Source organism: Gadus chalcogrammus, chromosome 8 (genome assembly GCF_026213295.1).
Source record: "Gadus chalcogrammus isolate NIFS_2021 chromosome 8, NIFS_Gcha_1.0, whole genome shotgun sequence".
In the NCBI taxonomy this organism is placed as follows: domain Eukaryota; kingdom Metazoa; phylum Chordata; class Actinopteri; order Gadiformes; family Gadidae; genus Gadus; species Gadus chalcogrammus.
In genome coordinates, this window is record NC_079419.1 from 4,958,290 (window position 1) to 4,982,825 (window position 24,536).

At 45.0% G+C, this 24,536-nt stretch overlaps 1 protein-coding gene across 1 annotated transcript in view; it reads left to right on the forward strand.

Annotated features, from left to right (window-relative positions):
* The first annotated feature begins 11,937 nt into the window (after positions 1-11,937).
* obscnb (obscurin, cytoskeletal calmodulin and titin-interacting RhoGEF b) overlaps positions 11,938-24,536 on the forward strand; it is a 67,292-nt gene continuing 54,693 nt past the window's right edge. Inside the window, exons 1-14 of the mRNA XM_056595930.1 lie at positions 11,938-12,551; positions 14,066-15,200; positions 18,267-18,536; positions 19,002-19,262; positions 19,534-19,839; positions 19,936-20,202; positions 20,376-20,482; positions 20,593-20,761; positions 21,358-21,633; positions 21,777-22,115; positions 22,492-22,773; positions 23,150-23,431; positions 23,568-23,843; positions 24,218-24,499. Of these exons, the coding sequence (XP_056451905.1) occupies positions 12,462-12,551; positions 14,066-15,200; positions 18,267-18,536; positions 19,002-19,262; positions 19,534-19,839; positions 19,936-20,202; positions 20,376-20,482; positions 20,593-20,761; positions 21,358-21,633; positions 21,777-22,115; positions 22,492-22,773; positions 23,150-23,431; positions 23,568-23,843; positions 24,218-24,499 (4,342 nt within the window). The 5' untranslated portion in view covers positions 11,938-12,461. The remainder of the gene's footprint in view (positions 12,552-14,065; positions 15,201-18,266; positions 18,537-19,001; positions 19,263-19,533; positions 19,840-19,935; positions 20,203-20,375; positions 20,483-20,592; positions 20,762-21,357; positions 21,634-21,776; positions 22,116-22,491; positions 22,774-23,149; positions 23,432-23,567; positions 23,844-24,217; positions 24,500-24,536) is intronic.

Genomic DNA, 24,536 nt, shown 5'->3' on the forward strand with positions numbered 1-24,536 from the left:
ATGATTGACACCTTACATAAACCTTTGCAAAATATCATTATTGCAACAACAAAAAATTACAAGAGGACATGTTGGGCAAGACCATTTACAGAAACAACAACAGAAAGAGGCTTTATACAGGGAGAGAACGGAACACAAATGCTTTATCTATCAAACTGGAAGAGAAGAAAATATGTTTCTGAGGGGAGAGGCCTTTGCAGAATCCTAAATGATGCGGTAGACATACTTGAAAGAATAGCATAGAGAGATGCGAGAGGCCAGTGGGATTGAGACAGCAAAGACCTAGTTAAAAAAAGGAACTGTCTGGCACTAACAACAAGAAGGGAACATTGTTTTTACCTTTCTTTATTAAAAAATTCAGCTTCAGAGTGGCTGGTACCAGTGGTACGGAACCTACGGAACCCGTAAAGGGACATGAAAAAAGAAAAGAAAAAGTAAACGTTTCTCGTGAGCACGAGAAAGTATCTGGTGCTCACGAGAAAGTATGTCGTGCGCACGAGAAAGTATCGTAGGCCTACTCATATCACTGTGTGTGTGTGTGTGTGTGTGTGTGTGTGTGTGTGTGTGTGTGTGTGTGTGTGTGTGTGTGTGTGTGTGTGTGTGTGTGTGTGTGTGTGTGTGTGTGTGTGTGTGTGTGACGTCAGCGAGTGAGTGGACGAGCGAGGAGAGCGAGCGATAGCGTGCGTGTCAGTTTAGTGAAGTAATGAACGAGTCCGGTTGTGTGTAAGAATTAAGTACCCAGCCTGTCAAGAATCGTTGGCCGCTTCATTCCAACCATATTCCAACCTATAAGCAGAGCCATTGGCGGTCAAAGTGAAGGGCGTTGCCCCCGAGAGAGCATCGGCCAGAGGCGGAGTGGCCGTCGGGACGATCGGGAGATTTCCCGGTCGGCCGGCCGGCCAGCGAGGTCAGATGGACCGGCCCAAAATTGTGTAGTGGCCTGCGAAGTCAGTTGGACCGGCCCACAGTTGTGAGCGCCCGCGAGGCGTCTGCAAGCCGGCCCTGAGCATAATTTATTCCCGTCAAGACGCCGTGAAATTCGCCAAAATAACTAATATTAGTCTCGAGAACATCCAACCAATATTTATACCATTTGCTTACTCTCTATGTCTCATTTATGTTTTATTTTTTTTATATTATTATTTTTTACTTCATTTAATTCTTCATTATTCAGGCGTTACAGAACTTTCATGGCCATGAAATAAATAATACGAACTACAGTTTACTTTATTTGTTTGTTCTTGAATTGACGTAGAATGGAGCAAAGACTCCTGGGATTGGGAAATGCGTATATCCAATAAACAGCTTGCAGGTCAAGTCCATTTTCGGAAATGTAGGGGAATATATGAGCGGGCCCCACGTCTAATGGCATGACCCTAAAGACGCGTCTGACAGAGAAGGCGAGCAAGTTCGTGCTTGCTTTTGCTTGTTGTTGCACTCATGGAAGGCAAGGAGAGAAAAGAGAAAGGAGGGGCTGAAAAGGCCAGAATAAAGAAGAGGAGGATGATGGAGGGGGATGCATCTAAGTGCTCAAAAATAACGGATTTATTCCGAAGTCAGGCATTAACGAGTTCTCATCTCATTTTCGTCCGCTTATCCGGGGTCTGGTCGCGGGGGGAGCAGCTCAAGCAGGGGGCCCCAGACTTCCCTTTCCCGGGCCACATTGACCAGCTCTGACAGGGGGATCCCGAGGCGTTCCCAGGCCAGTGTTGAGATATAATCTCTCCACCTAGTCCTGGGTCTTCCCCGAGGTCTCCTCCCCACTGGACGTGCCTGAAACACCTCCCAAGGAAGGCGCCCAGTGGGCATCCTTACCAGATGCCCGAACCACCTCAGCTGACTCCTTTCTAAGTAAAGGAGCAGCGGCTCTAATCCGAGTTCCTCACGGATGGCTGAGCTTCTCACCCTATCCCTAAGGGAGACGCCAGCCACCCTTCTGAGAAAACTCATCTCGGCCGCTTGTACCCGCGATCTCGTCCTTTCGGTCATTACCCAGCCCTCATGACCATAGGTGAGGATAGGAACGAAGATCGACCGGTAGATCGAGAGCTTTGCCTTGCGGCTCAGCTCTCTTTTCGTTACAACTGTGCGGTAAAGGGAACGCAATACCGCCCCCGCTGCTCCGATTCTCCGGCCAATCTCACACTCCATAGTACCCTCACTCGCGAACAAGACCCCGAGGTACTTGAACTCCTTCACTTGGGCTAAGGACTCATTTCCTACCCGGAGTAAGCAATCCATCGGTTTCCTGCTAAGAGTCATGGCCTCAGATTTAGCGGTGCTGATCCTCATCCCAGCCGCTTCACACTCGGCCGCCAGCCGATCCAGTGAGTGCTGAAGGTCACAGGCCGATGATCCAATGAGGACCACATCATCCGCAAAAAGCAGTGACGAGATCCTCAGACCACCGAACTGCAACCCCTCCCCACCACGACTACGCCTCGATATCCTGTCCATGTATATCACAAACAGGATTGGTGACAAGGCGCAGCCCTGGCGGAGACCAGCACCCACTTAGAACGAAACTGAATGGCTGCTGAGGACGTGAACACAGCTCTCGCTTTGGGAGTACAGAGATTGGATGGCCCTGAGGATAGACCCCCTTACCCCATACTCCCGCAGCACCTCCCACAGTTTCTCCCGGGGGACCCGGTCATACGCCTTCTCCAGATCCACAAAACACATGTAGACCGGATGGGCATACTCCCAGGCCCCCTCCAGGATCCTTGCGAGAGTGAAGAGCTGGTCCGTAGTTCCACGTCCGGGGCGAAAATCGCATTGTTCCTCTTCAATCTGAGGTTCGACGATCGGCCGAACACTCCTTTCCAGCACCTTGGAGTAGACTTTACCAGGGAGGCTGAGAAGTGTGATACCCCGGTAATTGGCACACACTCTCTGGTCCCCCTTTTTGAACAGGGGAACCACCACCCCGGTTTGCCACTCCTTTGGCACTGTACCCGACTCCCACGCGATGTTGAATAGGCGTGTCAACCATGACAGCCCCTCAACACCCAGAGCCTTTAGCATTTCTGGCTGGATCTCATCAATCCCTGGGGCTTTGCCACTGCGGAGATGTTTGACTACCTCAGTGACCTCCACCAGGGAAATTGACGACGAAACACCATCAACCTCGAGCTCTGCCTCCAACATAGAGGGCGTGTTATTCGGATTCAGGAGTTCCTCAAAGTGTTCCTTCCAACGTCCGACGACCTCCTCAGTTGAGGTCAACAGAGTCCCATCCTTACTGTACACAGCTTGGATGGTTCCCCGTTTCCCCCTCCTGAGGTGCCGGATAGTCTTCCAGAAACACTTTGGTGCCGACCGAAAGTCCTTCTCCATGGCCTCTCCGAACTTCTCCCACACCCGCTGCTTAGCCTCCGACACGGCAGCAGCTGCAGCCCTTCGGGCCTGTTGGTTCCCTGCAACCGAGTCAGGAGTCCTCCAGGATATCATATCCCGGAAGGCCTCCTTCTTCAATCGGACGGCTTCCCTGACCACCGGTGTCCACCACGGTGTCCGAGGGTTACCGCCCCTTGAGGAGCCTAAGACCCTGAGGCCACAGCTAGCCACCGCAGCTTCAGCAATGGAGGCTTTGAACACCGCCCACTCCGGCTCAATGCCCCCAACCTCCACAGGAATGCCAGAAAAACTCAGCCGGAGGTGTGAGTTGAAGATACCTAGGACGGGGGCCTCCTCCAGACGTTCCCAGTTCACCCGCACTACTCGTTTGGGCTTACCAGGTCTATCCGGAAATTTCCCCCATTCCCTGATCCAACTCACAACCAGATGTTGGTCGGTTGACAGTTCCGCCCCTCTCTTTACCCGAGTGTCCAAAACATGCGGCCTCAGATCAGATGACACGATCACGAAATCAATCATCGATCTTCGGCCTAGGGTACTCTGGTACCAGGTACACTTATGAGCACCCTTATGTTCGAACATGATGTTTGTTATGGATAATCCATGACTAGCACAGAAGTCCAATAACAAACGACCGCTCGGGTTTAGATCAGGGAGGCCGTTCCTCCCACCACGCCTCTCCAGGTGTCTCCATCGTTGCCCACGTGGGCGTTGAAGTCACCCAGCAGAACTACGGAGTCCCCTACTGGAGCCCCATACAGGACTCCATTCAGGGTCTCCAAGAAGGCCGAGTACTCTGAGCTGCTGTTTGGTGCATACGCACAAACAACAGTCAGAGTTTTCCCCCCTACAACCCTTAGGCGCAGGGAGGCGACCCTCTCGTCTACCGGGGTAAACTCCAACACCGCGGCCCTCAGCCGGGGATTTATGAGTATCCCCACACCCGCCCGGCGCCTCACGCCCTCGGCAACTCCGGAGAAGAATAGAGTCCAACCCTTATCCAGGAGTACGGTACCAGAGCTGAGACTGTGCGTGGAGGTAAGCCCCACCAGATCTAACTGATAGCGCTCCACCTCCCTCACAAGCTCCGGTTCCTCGGTTCCTTTCCCCACAGCGAGGTGACGTTCCACGTCCCCAGAGCCAGCTTCTGCCGCCCGGGTCTGGTCCGTCGAGACCCCTGACCTTCGCTGCCACCCATGTGGCTGCGCACCCGACCCCAACGGGTCTTCCCACAGGTGGTGGGCCCATGGGATGAAGAGAGGGGGGGTGCCACGTAGTTTGTTCGGGCTGTGCCCGACCGGGCTCCGTGGCAAACCCGGCTCCTTGTGTACAAGTAGTCAGTACAACAGTTAGTATGTTCATATCAGTCAGTGCCTGAACTTATGGGATATTCGGTCTATAGCCCACTTCAAAGTGCTGACAATGCAATTTTGCAAAGGCGAGAATATGCATGTGTACGTTTTTCAAATGACATTTTCTCTAAATCTATACAGTAAAATCAAATGGTTCCTTGTGTACAAGTAGTCAGTGCAACGGTTAGTATGGTCATATCAGTCAGTGCCTGAACTTATGTGAAATTCGGTCTATAGCTCACTTCAAAGTGCTGACATAATGCAATTTTGCAAAGGCGAGAATATGCATGTGTCCGTTTTTCAAATGACATTTTCTCTAAATCTATACGGTAAAAGCACATGGTTCCTTGTGTACAAGAAGTCGGCAAACCGGTTAATTTTTCATATCAGTCAGTGCCTGAACTTATGTGAAATACGGTCTATAGCTCACTTCAAAGTGCTGACATAATGCAATTAGCAAAGGTGAAAAATATGCATATGTGAGTTTTTCAAAGGACATTTTCTCAACATCTCTTAAAATCATCAGATATTGCCTGCCTCACACTCCATCCAGGGTTTGAAGCCACCTGTCTGAATCCTTTTGTGCTGCAGATAGCTTACATGTACTTCAGGCAGGAGCACGGCCCTCTCGAAGCCGACCAGAGTAGGTTTTGAGCAAAAATAATTTCACTGTAATTTAAAGAACCAGCTTTTCTACACCAAAACAATATTATTATTATGATAACTTTATTCAAGACACAGGAAGGTCCACATAGACAGCACACTACATATATACACATATATACTATATATATGTGTATATATATACAGTATATATATATATATACATACATACACACATTTACACACACACATGTATATATATATATATATATATATATATATATATACACACATAGACAATAAATCCTGTTAAGCAGGTTTTTAAACTCCCGAGGTTTCCATTTACTTCCTATAGAAACAACTTTGGTGTTGTGTAGTACAGTAGAATATCAGCCAACAGGACAAGCAATATTTATCATTGAAATGGTTTACTATGAAAACACGGTTTATGTCCCCATCTCCACCAGACAGTTCCGATACACAGCATACAGGCAGGTTGTCCGCTGGGCGGACGGAGTTCTAGGCAGGGACATCAGGAAAGCAATACCTTCATGTGTTGTTGCAGCAAAAAGGAGGAAGTTTGCAGGAGAAGGACAAGCATATAAGGTTTCCAGTGGCCACTACTACTGGTAAAATGAATTAGATTAGATTCGATTTATTTGTCATTGCACAGGAAATTCAACGCACTCACATACTGGAGTCATTAAAAAAGAAGAAAGGTAGCATAATAAATGGTCCAAAAATATATTCTCATCATCTCATTCACTCAGTACATTGATGTTGTCATCATACACTATACCATCAACTCAGTTCCATTGTAACTAATAAACGAACTAAAGAGTACCGATACGCGTTTTCTCCCAATTTCTTTCACGTATGTTTTTATTACATGTTAAAACGCGTGTGTCGTGCGAGATGGAGGCTGACTGCCTCATCCTTGGCAACCTTCTGGAGGGAAGTGGTGAGGGGGGGTGGGGCAGCACAAGACAAGACAGCACTGCTTTCTTGTAGGGCCTGTGGTGATCTAGAGTATTCCTCTACCAGAGAGACCATAAGATTTGTTGCATATCCTTGAGGAGAGAAATGTTAAGAACACAATTAGGAACATGATTGACACACAAAAAAAAATAGATTCACATAAAAGTTATTGAGAAACTATGTGAAACTACTAACCGTAAGATGGTTTCTCCTTGATTGGGCGGACTACCCAGCCACCTTTCTGAAACCGCGAATAGCGAACAGCGTAGCGTGCCTCCTCACTGGTTCGAGCTTCATCTATGTTGCCATTACTGTTGAAATGTAGGTCCGCCAAGAGAAGTCTGTAGCAGACAAGTACCTAGAACACCTAGAAACTCAAATGCATATTTTCGCCTTTGCTAATTGCATTATTATGTCAGCACTTTGAAGTGAGCTATAGACCGAATTTCACATAAGTTCAGGCACTGACTGATATGAACATATTAACCGGTTTGCCGACTTCTTGTACACAAGGAACCATGTGATTTTACCGTATAGACTTTGAGAAAATGTAATTTGAAAAACGTACACATGCATATTCTTGCCTTTGCAAAATTGCATTATGTCAGCACTTTGAAGTGGGCTATAGACCGAATTTCACATAAGTTCAGGCACTGACTGATATGAACATACTAACTGTTGTACTGACTACTTGTACACAAGGAACCATTTGATATTATTGTATAGATTTAGAGAAAATGTCATTTGAAAAACGTACACATGCATATTCTGCTGGCCAATGGAGTCGAAGGTCCGCACTGGCGGCCAACTTGCCACAGTCAGCTGCTCACCCATAACACTGTGTTGACTTGGTAGTGGTACATGTACTTTTAAAATAACCATAACCACCTTGCTACATTTTCAAACGGTTTGTTTTGTTATAAACGTCAGAGATGTAGTTACGGCACTGCATATTTGATACTGATGAATAATTATGTTAGATTCTAAAAAAATTGAATAATACAATATTATAACCACGTTAATAATGCCTTCAGTGTTCATCAAAGGAGATGAGGTAACGACCGTACAAATATTAACAATAAATTCTGCCCTTTTCGTTCCCAGGAACAATGTTCCAAACTGGGTAAATCAGGGTGCGTCGAGTCTTCTATGAGGCCACAAAAACGCACACCCAATCTGTTTCAAAGTGGTCTTAGATTGTATGGTAATTCTCAAAGTGTACTTTTAAAACTCCCTTTGTGGGATTAGCCTAATATCATTGCAGCATATTTACCACCATTTGCCTGATGTTGTTTTTCTCTGGAGTACAGGAACCTGGTACTTGGCATTGTACAAAAGATTATAAGCACATTTTTCTATAGTTTGCATTTTGTTTTTTATTATGAAAACATAGATACTTTATGGGTGAACAATCAAATCTATAAAGAGGAAGTGAACAAACAAAACAAGTTCTTGACTATTTGAAAATGCAACATAAATCAAGAAAATAAGTGAGACAGGCTCAAGCCAATGCGCTGCTACCTTTTCCCCTGACTTAAAGCAGGCTTAGCTATAGTCAGTTTATGCTGTACGCGTTCCGCCGTTGTTTCTGTTTCCGTTTCCGGCGATGGTAGAACCACGCCCTGAACGACCTCCCTTGGATCCTCTGGATCCACTGGATCCCCTGGAGCCTCTGGACCCACTGGATCCCTTGGAGCCTCTGGACCCACTGGACCCCCTAGATCCGCCACGGCCCCCTTTGCCTGATCCACGGCCAGACCTGCTCCTTCTCACTCTGGTCTGTTATCAGGAGATGGCACAGAAATGGATGCAGGGTTAAAGAGGTGAGGATTCAGATTGGTTCGAGGTTTAGACAATAGGGTGAAAGATGTACAGATTCAACAATTTGTCACTGCTTAAAATAATGTATTCCGCTTAATAAAATAATTGAGTATTCTTGATGGTTACATTAACTACTGTACTGTTTAACTATTAGGGCAACTGCACACACATCATTACATGTGAATGTGATGTTCTTCGTGAATCATGGAGAACATCACATCATTACATGTGAATGCGATGTTCTTCATGAATCATATGGAGAACATCACATCATTACATGTGAATGTGATGTTCTTCATGAATCATATGGAGATCATTACATTTGAATGTGATGCTCTTCATGATTCGCATGGAGAAGTTCACATCATTACATGAGAACGTGATGTTCTTCATGAATCATAAGAATAACATCTCATCAGCTCTACATAGATACATCATTTTTTTTTTTAAGTTTGGATAAGCCTTACCAGGGTTGCCTCCTTGATTGCAGCATCACAGTTGAACTGAAAGCCTTGAATGTCAGCATCTTGGTTTATGTAGCTCAGGGTGAAATTGCAATTCATAATTTTCTGGAAAAGACAAATGTGGAAAGTTCATTACAATTTCAAAATAACATCTGTCATGTGAATCTAACATTATTAAAAATACACGTTTTTCAAGAAAGGATGGTTGTACATGCTTACCCCGTTTTCCTTAAGTGGACATTGCTGTCCGGGCATGGAAGTGTTCACTTGGCTGCAGTCTAACTCTTGTGCAGGGAATGTCATTTTTCTCACTGACATGGTGGACAGGTCCACACCCTCTGGATAGACCTGTATCAAAGATAGACATAGTTCACGTTAATGCAATAGTAGCCATCTTTCATTTCAGCATTAAATTGCATTATAGACATGGCATCAAGACAAAGTGCTGAAGCTGTTTTCTATGCTTACAGTTTCATCCCGAAGCTGGTCCAGCAGGGGGCGGAAGTTTTTCAGAGGAAAGATAAAGGGGTCCGGGATCATCTGAGCCTCCGCCAGTAAGGTAACCGCAGCGAAGCACAACAATCTCATCTGAGTCGTCATTTTCAGTTTGGCTTTGTGCTGAACAATTCCGAACTCAACTGGTGGAGAACGAGAGCCTGAGCGGTTCTTATATAGCAGGCTCTTGATCGTTGAGCGGAGCCACCTCTGCGAAACTTCCAGGCTTGAGCAATCCGTGTGTTTTTCGGTGCCTCCCTGTGGCGATATGTTGGCCTATTTTACGGGAAGCGTCGAGGCTTCGGGGCATTTCAATAATTATTAAGCCCCTTCTGTTATTAGGATGCAAATGTAAAAATGTATCAGCACCAACTGCATGGATTATACAATGCATACAATTGCATTGAGTGAGTCCACAGTTGAGTGTAGTATATATCCTGTGTCTGGAGGCCTACCTTATTATTTTTTTTAATTTGAACACAGTTCGGATATTCTCTCTGCGATTTATTTTTTTAATTGACTTGTTCCTATTTTTTGTTGTCATATAATGCAGACTGATTAGCAAATAACAACTGCACTTTCAAACTTTTTTTTTAAATCTTTGGTTTGCAACACGATTCTAGTTAACGTTAGTCCTGTTTATTTTCTCTGTTTCATTGGTAGGTCAAAAAATGAATGCAAGTCTGTCTCTGTTGAAATTGTAAAGATGTAATTTGACAGATTTTTGACAGATCGTTTTGAGAGTTGTTATTAACACATGCATTTCAAATATCCCCAGTATAAGCATAATATTCAGGAAACAGAGAAAATACCCCATATTGTGAAACATGTTCTGAAATCGCAATGTATGTGTCCATGATTGACACCTTACATAAACCCTTGCAAAATATCATTATTGCAACAACATAAAATTACAAGAGGACATGTTGGGCAAGACCATTTACAGAAACAACAACAGAAAGAGGCTTTATACAGGGAGAGAACGGAACACAAATGCTTTATCTATCAAACTGGAAGAGAAGAAAATATGTTTCTGAGGGGAGAGGCCTTTGCAGAATCCTAAATGACGAGGAAGACATCCTTGAAAGAATAGCATAGAGAGATGTGAGAGGCCAGTGGGATTGAGACAGCACAGACCTAGTTAAAAAAAGGAAGAGATAGGAACTCTCTGTGGCACTAACAACAAGAAGGGAACATTGTTTTTACCTTTCTTTATTAAAAAATTCAGCTTCACAGTGGCTGGGCTTTCCCGAGATGGAAACGCAAAACCATATATGTGTACAAAAATAAAAAAAACATATTTAGCTACTCAACATCTGAAAAACTGTTGACTGAAAAACAGTCCATTTGATCATGTGTTTTACATTTTGGTCACTCAATGATTATAGTTTCCCAGGGTAACATTCAATCCATGCAACACAGCTATACATTCATTGTCCCAGTCTGGTCTTTTCCCAGGCTCAAACCTGCTCTACCAACGGCCATACGTTGATCTGAATAACTGGAAGGGAAATAGTGAGTAATGTGTGAGTGAAGAGGACGGACAGATAAAGGCTTGTATTTATTAGCCTCTACTTCAGATAAAGCCTTGTATTAATAAGCATCTACTGCAACTCCAGGGCCCTATTATAATCCTATCTTTAGTTGGTATTAAACATCTGCAAAACCAGCCAACAGAAGATGTCAGTTGTTTTATCTATTTATGTGATACTATACTATCATAAACGAATGGCCTGTGTTTATCTTTTGGAGAGGTTTTTAGAAGTGTGTTCAGTATTTCTTACTTGCAGCTTTTTTCTTCCCTGCATAACTTCCCTTTTGTTGCTTAAGATACTTTCTCTCGTGACGGTAACACTTTGGAAATAAGGGTAGTCTACATTAACTAACATTAGTTAATTTACATTGATAAGCATTGTTGTGTTTCTTTAGCATAGGGGTTACATTTAAGGTTAGGGTTACTAAATAATGTATAAATTAATACCTTAGTTAACATCATAGCCTTCATTAACATGAACACCATTAGTAAACATAGAAAATATTAGTTAATAAACTAGACCATAAGGTAATTGTCAATTGTGAGTTAATGCTAATTACTGCATACAACTATTAATAAAGGGTTAATGTTAACACACAACCCTTATTGTGTGTTAGCAGCATGACTTATTCTCCACACAGACTTCAGTGTATTACCTCACATCACCGTGTGATTGTGTGTGTTTGTGTATGTATATGTGTGCGTAATATGTTATTGAGAGAGGCACAAGGGCGCCATAGCATGAGAGTTGAAAGGAGATTGAGGGAGAGAGAGATAAGATGCAGAGACTTTACTCACTTATCAACTCCGCAAAAATGTGTGAGTCTTGTTGAGAAATACTTTGTCTGAATGGTATAATGCATGCAAAAGTTTATGATGGTAGTCCAACTGAATCTCAAACAAAGGTAGGCCTACTAGTAGCTACTAGTAGCTACTACCTAGGTAACATTTATAAGAAAACGTATACATAACGATTCAGAATGAAAGTCCATTCATGCCATGGGTCTACAAACAGCAGATTGATATGATAGATTTTTCTACTTATTTTCTTCTATAATTTGGCGCCATCTACTGTTTATTAGCCCCATTGTAATAATACTAAATAATAATCGGCCTACTCATATTCTAATACTACTGGGCCTAATACCTACCGATCAAACTGCAAATAAGAAAAGGCCTTATTAATTATAATTCCAAGATGATCCCCATCGAAGCACCTGAATGTCTTGCTCCGAAAGTGCAGAGGTGAGAGGTGATGTGTTCCAGTGCCGTGGCAGAAGATGAAGTGAGGAGCCACAGTGAGCAGTGTTAAGCCTCTGCTAGGGTTTCTCCCGTTTAAATCCAGACTGGGACCTGCTGCTGTCACTCACACGGTGGCTCCGGGGGGAAAGCCCGACGGAAGGAAACGCACAACGCCGGAGCACACTTTGAACAAAGTTCTTATGTTTGATAGTGCGTATAGGCTAATCATTTCCGACAACTGGCGAAGGAATGCGAGGCATTTGACTGGGTTGTTTGAGGCCTGCTTGGAACTGACTAAATATGTACAGGAAAATGAAGAGCGATCTGATTTGATTAAAGGATTATCTCATATGATTGTAGATTATGACTGCATTTCTCCACTTACCTAAAAAATGACATGCATTTGAAGGCTTTGTATGCAGTGTAAGAGTTAAATAGATGAACATAACGATATTCATGTTAGTGAAATGTCGTTTTCTGTGGTGAAATGTCAATTAAATAGCAGTGGATGAACTATGTTAATAAAAACTTTTAAATGCAGTCTTGTGTCTCGGTGAAGTCAACCGAGCCGCTTAACATCCTAACCTGTGGGCCTTCAAGCTATCTGCAGTGATGAGTGACGGGTCTATTTTAGAAAGGAGGCTGACCCCAAACAGCACGTCGGCTGTTTGTCATCGTGAGGTACCAGGGAAGAAAGAGAAGGTACGTATGCTCCACCGCCCACCGCGGGACACTGGGGGGATGTTCCACTATTCCGGATTTACAGTCAATTGGAGGATATTTCAAAGCAGAGGAAATATTTTGTTTGGGATTTCTACGTGCGAAACTTGGATTATTTCTTTCGTCAAACCACTTTTAGTCCAATGGTAGCCTACAACACCGATTTGACTATAGTGTGTCTGAAGAATTAAGGTATAAACTCAAGGAGTTATTCAGTTGTTTGATATTGATGTAAAACTAAAATAAAACAAACTAATACTTTTTTATTCTATTAAAACTTTATTTTAGTAGAGAAAACTGCAAACCAACAAGTAACGTTACCGTACTGTAGGCCTACTGCATGGTTATGGAGTCACTTTATAGATTGTTATTTAACTTTATTTGATTTCAGCAATGCCCTGCCACGTGCATTGCATTTAGCATTTAGCATTTACCGCACTACTTTATTACATGTTTCGCTTTCGATCCAGTGTGTTGAAATTTGCCTCAAACAACACCTTACAAGCTATACAGCTATATCTTGTTGGACATTTGTCCAACAAATAATAATTAGCTTCCAACAACATCCCGTAACGAATCATGAATCAAGAATGAAGAATTAGCCGTCACTTTATCATATAATGCGGCCGCCATTTATTCGTGGCTTGGTGCTCGGTCTATCAGGCGGCTTATCTCGCCCCGCTTCTACAAATGGCCATGGACCGAGACGGGCTCTGACAGCTGAGGTTATTTTAGGGACGCACCCCTCACTGGAGGGAGGTGACAAAGTTGGCAAATGTCGCCCTTTGAAAGGCAGTAGGCCTGTGTGTCTTCTCTGTTTGACCTTGTTAAGAAGGATGCATTTATTGTGTTTGATCAAGGTCTTAGTTTGTTATGTTTTGTTTGTTGTTTGACCTGCGTCCTGCCTTGATGTGATTCATTTGAGGTAGAGGATACTATGGCTGTGTTTATAAATAGGGTCAGGGACCATGCAGGGTAGCGGCCGGCTGAGACATACTGTCTACTATAAAAATGGCATCTTTGTCGCTTATTTATGTGCGTTTGCATAGTGTTTTTGACAGATAGCATTGCTAGCTGTCAACCACTGTGGTTTACAAGTTTTTTCTATTGTCAGGAATAGGACACAAACTATTAAAAGTAATGAAAGTCTATATCATTTATAATTAATATATATAACATTTTTCAGTCATAAATATCACAATTTGCCAACTGATTACTACTGTGTTGTAGTAATTTGCCAAACATTTCCAATTCACTATCTGAAATTTTACATACATTATTATTAAATACCGTCATGTCAAAATATTCAGAAAAACTCTAAGGTGAACATTAATAAATAACAATATTATTACGACAAGTATTACATTCAAGTTTGTAGACTCCTTGATAAGAACATCTCATGCACAATTGTTAGTTTATTAATAATCGAATGTTCAACCTTTAGACTATTTTGCTGAATCCAATCTATTGACAGCTTTCCCCCCCCTGGCACATAGGGAGAAACAATGGATCAGGACCTGTTTGGGGGGGCCCCCAGGTTTCTCACGAGGCCCAAGGCGGTCTCGGTGTGCATGGGTAAGGATGCCACTCTCAGCTGCACCATCGTGGGGAACCCCATCCCGCTCATCACCTGGGAGAAGGGCAAACTCCGGCTGACCTCGGGGGGGCGCTTCAAGACGGTGGACGACGGCGACGTCTACCGCATCACCATCTACGACCTGGCCCTGGAGGACAGCGGCCAGTACCTGTGCCGAGCCAAGAACACTGTGGGGGAGGCCTACGCCGCTGTCACCCTCCAGGTGGCGCTGCCCTCGGAGATGGCCCTGAGGGCGCCCGTCTTCATGGTGAAACCCACCAACTCCCGCGTGGTTCTGGGGGGTAACCTGGTGTTCTACTGCCGGGTGGCGGCCCACCCGGAGCCCGCCTTCGACTGGGAGAAGGACGGCCGCTACATGGGCGTGACCAACCGCATCAAGATCGTCTCGGACAGCGACAGCAGCTCCCTGAAGATCCAGAGCGTGCGGAACCTGGACGCCGGCACCTACACCTGCAGGGTGCAGAACAGCTCGGGCCGGGCACACGCCTCTGCCGTGCTCGCCGTGGACGCCCAGGACTCCCGCCAGCAAGGGGCGGCAGCGGATAAGAACACCTCCCTGCTCTCGCACCTGCAGAAGCGCAAGGAGGACATGAAGAACGACATCTCCGTCTACCGCACCGAGGACGGCGTCTCCTCATCCTCCGTCTCCTCCTCCTCTTCCTCCTCCACCACCACCGCCAACAGCAGCATCAGCATCAAGGATGGGCTGAGCGCTCTGAGTATGGAGCAGCGCATGAGGGCCTCGGCGCTGGCCAAGCTGCCCAAGGGCGTGTTTACCCGCACCTGCACGGTCACGGAGGGCAAGCACGCCAAGCTGAGCTGCTTCGTCACGGGCCACCCCAAGCCCCACATCATCTGGAGGAAGGACGGTTCCAACATCAGCGAGGGCCGCCGGCAGGTCATCTACGAGGACCAAGCGGAGAACTTCATCTTGAAGATCCTGTACTGCAAGCAGAGCGACAACGGCCTGTACACCTGCAACGCCACCAACATGGCCGGGCAGACCTACAGTGCCGTGCTGGTGATCGTCAAGGGTGAGTTTATGATCGGAGTGGTTCCTGCCATGCCAGGCAGTGGTCGTTATGAACTGAGGATGAGTGTGGTATATTGTATTTTATGTATCATATTTCCGATGTTCATATACATTTGTTCAACATTATTGTCTCAATGTTGTTGTGTTATGTACACTGTGTGGACATAAAACAAGTCTAGATACCATCTTATTTAAATGGAAATTTAAAATGGTGGCTTCTAATTATTCCACATAAATTGGGCAAGTTTGGAGGAAATAGGCCCATTGTTTTCTAGACTTGCTGACAAATGTTCATCACTGATAAAATTGCTTTTGATTGAGACTGCAGTGAGGTGAAGATAGATTTTGGCTGCTGCGTGGTTTATAGGTTGTTTGAAATTGAGGTAGCTGCATACTACTTTGAAGTCAACAACACATAAATGTGCGTACATTCAAATAGGCCATAGACTCTTCATTTCTTTCATCAGTGTGACCGACTGAATGAGTCAACATGTACAACATTGAATTTAGCAGCACATCAGCAAATTCAAAGGTCGCGTATGGGATCAAGGCAGTCTTGAGTTCCCGGACAAATGTCAGTCCTGTAACAAATCCGCATTGACAAAAGCTGAAGTGTCCCTTACATAAGAACATGGCCTCCCTCTTTAACACACGCAGGCTCTCTTCCCTTCCTACTTTTGACTGATCATGTAGTATTGCATAGCAACTGGAAGTGCTAGAGGAAATTACCCTGAAGGACGTGGCTGTAATGTCCCTTTCAATGGTTGAAGCTTTGAGTATTTGGGTCTATAAAACTCGATAGCTTAAAGCAGGCCGTGTTCTTTCGAAGAGCAAACCGAAGTTCATTGTGAGTGTAATTGGTTCGGAGTGCCCCCTTGACATGTGTTTACCGTCACACTGCATGGCCCGAACCCTGGCCGTGTCGCAGGGTGTTGTGTTTCGGGGCTATTTTCTGCTGGTGATGAGTACTTCCCGGTTGGAATGATGGCTAGTCACTCGCTTTAGCCTCCAAGCACCACCGTCATGGGAGATTTCTCTGAGTAGCTTTCCATTGGACGCAATGAATATCCACAGACACATTGACTATAAATTGATGTAGACACTTTTGATTCATTCATTCGCAGTGAAGCCTTTGCACTTCAATGTGTTGTTGTTATGAAATATTGAATGGTTTGACGAGTTTCTCAAGGGTTTTCACTTCTTTTCTCATTAAACCTCCGGGGTATAATACTAAAATATCACTTGCTAATAGCCTATATCCACTCTGCCACATACTCCTTATAACATGCAGAACTAAAACAGATGCTCAAACACATGCAACTGAGAATCTATGTCCCCCCTTTTCTCATTATCAGTTTTCCTCTTATAACCCGACCGATGTATTGTTTGTCCGATTTTATCGGCCGATAAAACCGCTAAAAGCTTCTTAGAGTTAAGCCATTTGACGTCATGTTCCGTGGGAAGGTTCGTAGCCCCTCTCCATACAGTTATTTGGTTCCTTTAGCTCATGGTTTGAATGTGATGTTGCTATGGCCTGAAGCATTGCTGGAGTGGAACAGCAACCTGGAGGAGCTTGTCTACCCCCTAACACAATATATATATAGAATAACGGCCGATATATTATGAATATTGGACATTCCTATCCTTAATGTTTATATCGGCATTGTCCACTAAATACGAGTATCGATCAGGCTCTACTTTAGAATGCTAATGAATTTAAGGGAGCAGGCAATGACCTGATGTATTTGGGTTCATCGTCAGTAGATTTCAAGCTAAGATCCGAATTTGGAGTCACACTGTTGTTCAAATGCTTTCATTCAATGAAGTGTATGCTCACGTCGTACCATCTGATCTTTTGTATATGTAGCCTATCTGTTGTATTCATGTGTTTATTTTTCCCAAGAGGAAAGTTAACTAAGAAAACATGTAGAATTATTCATGACATTCTAGTGACCTTACAGGTTAGTTTTTAGTTACCTGAATCAACTCAACTTTGGGCTGCTTGGCTAGGCACCATGTGGTGTTAGAATAGACAGGGTCTAAGGTAGAATAGACGGAGTGTTATAAACAGGGCATCTATTTCAGAGTGAGATATTTAAAACAAAATAACACCGGCTGAACTATTGGCTTTGGAAGCTGAGAATAAGGACCAAAAATAACCTGAAATTGTATGCATTTAAAAACTACTTAAAATCCACAAACTGTGCCGCAGTTTGCCGCAGCACAATTTTTTTTATTTGCATTCATTCTTTCATGTGCCAGTGCAGGACATTTATTGCAGGCATTTTCTTCCCATCAATTACAATTTCAAGAGCAATATTGACACAAATCAGGACAACGAGTATGACAGCAGTTATGAAGGCCGTAACATTAACCGATCCTTGAGGGACACCACTACACATTGTGTAGCATCTTATCCTAGCTATCTTTGTTGTACATGGGGAATGGGTTAACCTAACAATTGTTAGAATTTGGCACTTGATTCTATGAACATCCTTACTGCACCGACAGCAATATATTGTTGTTTCTCTTTAATCTGACAAATGTAAGACTCTGTAGCCCCGCCCATTCTGCCGGGGATTTGAGTTCGCCCTGCAGAGGGGTCTGGAGAAGAGCAATACATTTATTTCTAGTTTCGATATATCTCTTCGTTTTAACGGGAGACAATCACCATGCTGTCTTTTCCCCCTGGAACGCTATTGGCTGATATAACACAAAACCACAGGGAGGCGACAGCAAGCCGCCAATTGTGTACAGTCATTTGAACTAGGCCAATTGATCACGCCTCTTGTGCTGAAGAAAATGACAGTAGCATCCCCAGAGCAACGTGCAATCTACGATTGAGCTTGGTCTGGCAATAGCCAGGCTAGACAGATACACATATTGTAGGTCGCTTTGGAGAAAAGCGTATAAATGCTATATGCTAAATAGGAATGTAAATCCTGCTTTCCCCCTAGCCGAAAGGGAGAACGATATTGACACAAATCAGGACAACGACAATGACCGCAGTTACTAGGGCCTTAACATTAACTTTCATCCTGGTTGACTCTGTGTATCGCCTCCCCAGAGCCCAAAGTGCCGTTCAGGAGGAAGCTCCAGGACGTGGAGGTGCAGGAGAAGGCGTCGGCCACGCTGCTGTGCGAGGTGCCGGCGTCGGCCACCACGGCCAACTGGTTCATGGAGGAGACCCGCATCGAGGAGAGCTCCAAGTACCGCATGCAGCAGGACGGCACGCTGCGCCGCCTCACCATCCACAACGTCACCACCAACGACGACGCTGTGTACATCTGCGAGATGGCCGAGGGCAGCCGCACCGTGGCCGAGCTCACCGTGCTGGGTACAGAACCACCCACCCTGCTGCTGTTGTTGTGTTCTCGTACCGGGTTCTGTTTGTGCGGTCGGGCGTTCAGTTTTATGGATGATGGGCAAAATCATCAGAAGCGTATTGGCCAATTCAGAGAGCCGTCAAAGTCGGCTCTTCTTGCTAAATATACAACTGGGAACTTACCCTGTAACAGTCAAAGTGCTCACATGCCTGTTTATATCCTTCATATCCTATCTAAGTGTCTGGAAATGCATGTATATTGGCATGTCGTTTTTTAGTCATATATATGATTTTAATGAATATATATATGTACAGGTGTCATTTATAATATCAATGTTATTTAATATAGAAAATATGTATATGTCATAAATATCTGAAAAGGCCAGATAGGATTTTTTTTATATCTATCCATCTATTCACATAATCTGGTCTAAACACATTGTCGTTTTAAATGAGCCCTTAACATCTGTTCTCCAGGTAATATCACAAAAAAGCTGCCCCGGAGGACAGTGGTCCCCGTCAGCGACACGGTCATCTTCTGCGTGGAGCTGGAGCAACCCTGCCCCGAGTCCTACTGGACCCGCAACGCTGAGAGGCTGAAGCAGGACTCCCGCATCTCCATGGCCTGTGTGCTCAGACAATACACCCTCACCATCAAAGACTGCCAGGCCGGGGACTCCGGAGAGGTGGCCTTCGTTGCGGGCGACTGCAAGACGTCCACTCGGTTCTCCGTCACTGGTCAGCACACAAAAAGACGCACTTCTAATCCGCACAGACTTCTTCTTCTTGGGAGTTGCTTTTTCAATTTTGCCCCTGGTACCACCATTCAATACTGATGGTCTGGTGACAACAGCTTGTTGGACAAAGAACACCAATGTCTTATGTCTAATTTTGTACTAATTTCTGATAAGGCTAATTGGTTTGTTATCTTTTTGCTAATTCGTAGGGGGCTAAACATTGACCTATGAAATTGAAACAGAAGCTGAAATGCATATTCCTTTCACTGTAGCTGCAAGAAAACATCCGCCAGACCCCCCAGTCAACGCAGTGGTGCAGAACAAGACAGACTCCTCCATCACCCTCCAGTGGTCGCCCCCGGACAGCGATCGCCCCGTGCCCATCAAGAGCTACATCATCGAGAGGAGGAAGGTCGGCAACCAGCAGTGGCAACGCTGCAACGCCACGGAGATAATCGTCTCCACCCAGACGACCCTCTGCAACTTCACAGAGGAGACCAGCTACCAGTTCCGTATCTCTGCCGTCAATGACTTCGGCCAGAGCCCCTACTTGGAGGTGTCTGGAAGCTTCTATCTCGGTAAGGACTTATTAAAGTACCAGTGATTAACAGAAGCGCTACGGTCACACGTAAACAGCATTTATTGAGGTGTTTTCTCTTTCCTGGCACGTGAAGAGCCTTCTGCGGAGATGAAGAAAGGTCTAGTGGACAGCACTGCCTACTTCGGGGACGAGCACTCGCTCTCCGTGGAGTTGTCCGCCGTCTGCTCCGGGTTCTGGTCCCTGAACGGTCGCATGCTGTGCAGCGGGGGTGAATACCTCATCACGAGGTCCAAGAACGTTCACACGCTGACCATCCACGAGGTCACCATGGAGATGAACGGAGTCGAGGTCAAATTCGTGGGAGGCGGCTCGGAGACCCGCTGCGTACTAAGTGTTAAGGGTAAGTGAGCCTCGCGGTAACTTTAACACATTTCTCATTACCACTCACCCATCCTCAGCACCATTTTCAATTAGAAGAACAGCTGTGATAGACTTAGAAGGGAACCGCTAATGTAGTGTTGGCTGGTTCAGTAAACTCCTGAATCGCCTATTACATAACACTTCTATTTTCAGCCCCCTCTGTCAGGTTCACCAGTAAGTCAGATCCCATGGAGGTCGTGACCTGCAGCGCTCAGGCCACCGCTCAGCTCACCGCCGAGGTGTCTGATCACGAGACAAAGGTGTGAGATTGGGGAAACACCCCCAACCGCATTCTGTTTCACCGTACCGTGTTTAACCGTGTTTTCCCTATAACCTGAACGTCCTTGGTTTATGTCTCCCGTCTCTCCAGGTGGTCTGGATGAGAAATGGAAGGGAGGTGAAAGTAGGGAAAAAGTATGAGTATGTGATTTTGGAGCGCAAGAGGACCCTGCTGGTCCACAATGTCTCGGAGGAGGACGTGGGTGTCTACGAGTGTGTTTTGGATGGCGACAGAATGTCCCTGCAACTTGCCCTTAAAGGTACCGGTACAATCAGTGGATAAGGGTTAGAGTTAGACCAAATATGTATACTCTATGTCTCTATGAGTTTCCACCAGTGTGAATTAATTGAAATGTGGAGCACAACTCTTTAAAACCTGCTAGATTATATTCTTGCTTGGGCCTGCCAATCTAAAGCCTACAAATGACCGATGGCACATACCAGCGCCATGTGACGCAGTGCAACATGAGCTGCAGTGGTGCTGGAAAGCTGCTAGCAAGTGCTAACAGGTGCTAGCAGGTGTTTCTGAACAATCACTCAAAGGAAAGCACGTTCTGTCACCGTGTAATCAACAGCGGTATGGATTTTGTCTCGTTGTAAAGACAGCTTCTTCCAAGGCGTAAACAAACATCTGTGTGGCTTTAACCTGACAAAACAATTTGGAAAGAGAGTGAAAGTACTTGTGAGAAACCTGAAATGCAACTGTCTCTAGTTTGATGTTGGATCAGCCCTGCCCCAACATCTGCTTGAACTACTGATAAAGGCTTTGATGCAAAGAAAATGAATGCGTCCCCAAATGCAAATCCTTACCTCAATAAAAGATCATAACAATAAAGTCGTATCTCTTTGCTTCCAGACGAACCTGTGAAGTTCATCAACAAGCCAAGAGGCACCATGGGCATGATGTCCACCCTCACAGGGGGCCTGGACCTAAGCTGCGAGGTGTCTTCTGCCAGTGCCACGGTGGCGTGGAAGAAGGATCAGGTTGAGATCCATGAAGACCAAAGGACCAGCATGACCTCTAACGGAACGCAGCGCAGGCTGATCATCAAGAGCGCCAAGAAAACAGATGGAGGACATTATTCCTGTGAGGTGGCCGGAGACAAAGTCACATTCCATGTCAAGATCAAAGGTGACCCTTGACACTCGATGTTGATGCTTCGCAATGCCTTAAAATGTCAAACTGTTGAAGCAGTGCTTAATTTGCGAATTTGAGAACCGGTGCTTAACTTCATGTTAAAGCAAGAACTTTTGTTATGATTATTTTATTAACAGAAACCCAAGCAGCCGCTACAGTCTCTGCAGCAACTGAATCCACTACAGTCAGTTCATCAACTACAGTCACTACAGTCTTCTCGAACAAGGAGTCCATCCAGAGCGAGGTGAAGGCGACTCTTTCTCAGAAGGCCACCCTCAGCTGTGAGGTGTCTGACGTGAAGACGGAGGTGAAATGGTACAAGGATGGGAAGCTGCTGACCTCCAGCAAGAACATCTCGTTTGAGGCCAAAGGCAAAACTCGCCTAGTGGTCATTGAAAAGGTGGAGAAGAAGGATGCTGGAGAGTACATCTGTGAAGCTGGAACTGAGAAGTTGGTGTACAAGTTACAGGTGTCAGGTAAGGGGTCATCATACCTTAATCTCCTGTTACTGCTGTAGTTAATTGATCATGTATTTTTTTTTTTTTACCGGCGACAACATGGTATTTAGAATAGGTTAATAGAAAAAACGTATATTGAAGATGTTTATTTCTATTAAAAAATCTGCTTTGCTCTGCCACTTTCTCTTACTCTCATGGTAATTTAGTCTGTTTCAGACCTTCTTTCTAGTTGTAACATGTCTGCATAGTGCCAAGTTGCACTTGATTTGTAGAACATATCTTCATATATCCATATTTGTACTTTCTACTTAATTCGCTCTAATGTCCCTCATCCAGTTTTGAATCAAAGCTGTCATCATAATGTTACCACACCTCTCTATTCAAACGTGTCCAGAGATCCAGACCAAGTCAACCTTCTCCAGCAAGGAGTCGATCCAGCGGGAGGTGAAGGCCACTCTTTCCCAGAAGGCCACCCTCAGCTGTGAGGTGTCTGACGTGAAGACGGAGGTGAAATGGTACAAGGATGGGAAGCTGCTGACCTCCAGCAAGAACATCTCCTTTGAGGCCAAAGGCAAAACTCGCCTGCTGGTCATTGAAAAGGTGGAGAAGAAGGATGCTGGAGAGTACATCTGTGAAGCTGGAACTGAGAAGTTGGTGTACAAGTTACAGGTGTCAGGTAAGGGGTCATCATACCTTAATCTCCTGTTACTGCTGTAGTTAATTGATCATGTATTTTTTTTTTTTTACCGCCGACAACATGGTATTTAGAATAGATTAATAGAAAAAACGTATATTGAAGATGTTTATTTCTATTAAAAAATCTGCTTTGCTCTGCCACTTTCTCTTACTCTCATGGTAATTTAGTCTGTTTCAGACCTTCTTTCTAGTTGTAACTTGTCTGCATAGTGCCAAGTTGCACTTGATTTGTAGAACATATATTCATATATCCATATTTGTACTTTCTACTTAATTCGCTCTAATGTCCCTCATCCAGTTTTGAATCAAAGCTGTCATCATAATGTTACAACACCTCTCTATTTAAACGTTTCCAGAGGACCAAACCAAGCAGGCCTTCTCCAGCAAGGAGTCGATCCAGCGGGAGGTGAAGGCCACTCTCTCCCAGAAGGCCACCCTCAGCTGTGAGGTGTCTGAGGTGAAGACGGAGGTGAAATGGTACAAGGATGGGAAGCTGCTGACCTCCAGCAAGAACATCTCTTTTGAGGCCAAAGGCAAAACTCGCCTGCTGGTCATTGAAAAGGTGGAGAAGAAGGATGCTGGAGAGTACATCTGTGAAGCTGCAGGGGAGAAGCTGGTCTTCAAGATCCATGTCTCAGGTAAGACCTATCAACCCTTGTTTGGTTTTTAGTTTGACCTGTTTCTGAAAGTGTTGAGACATTCGCATTGTGCTCGCCTTTAGTTCCACTGTAGTTTGCGGCTGTTGACTGTTCTTCTCAACCCATCCGTCCTCAGAGGCCCACTCAGTCTTCTCCAGCAAGGAGTCGATCCAGCGGGAGGTGAAGGCCACTCTGTCCCAGAAGGCCACCCTCAGCTGTGAGGTGTCTGACGTGAAGGCGGAGGTGAAATGGTTCAAGGATGGAAAGCTGCTGAACTCCAGCAAGACCCTTCACATGGAGTCTAAGGCCAAGAGTCGCCAGCTGGTGATAGACAGTGTGGAGAAGAAGGATGCTGGAGAGTACATCTGTGAAGCTGGAACTGAGAAGCTGGTGTATAAGTTACAGGTGGCAGGTAAGGGATCATCATATATTGATCTTATGTTGCTTTAATAATACTTTTTTTTTTTTTTGGTTTAAGGATCGGCATTGCCAAGGGATTTAGCTTGTGAGAATAGAATAATGACAAGCACCTTCGATTGGAGATGTTAATGGTAGAGGCAGATTTTCTTTGCAATATTCTGCCTCTCTGATAGGATTCTCGGTTTCTAATATCTACATGTCTGGTGCTTTCTAGGTTTAATATCTTCCAGAAGTGCCACTTTCTTTCTGTCTTTTTAGAATACTACCATGTATTTGTGTATTTGTATACGTGATGGATCCATCAGTTGAAGTTAGCAATATAAACAGTCATAATGTGCCCACACCACTCTATTTAAACGTTTCCAGAGGACCAAACCAGGCAGGCCTTCTGCAACAAGGAGTCGATCCAGCGGGAGGTGAAGGCCACTCTCTCCCAGAAGGCCACCCTCAGCTGTGAGGTGTCTGATGTGAAGACGGAGGTGAAATGGTACAAGGATGGGAAGCTGCTGACCTCAAGCAAGAACATCTCATTTGAGGCCAAAGGCAAAACTCGCCTGCTGGTCATTGAAAAGGTGGAGAAGAAGGATGCTGGAGAGTACATCTGTGAAGCTGCAGGGGAGAAGCTGGTCTTCAAGATCCATGTCTCAGGTATAACTAATCAACCCTTGTTTGGTTTTTAGCTGGA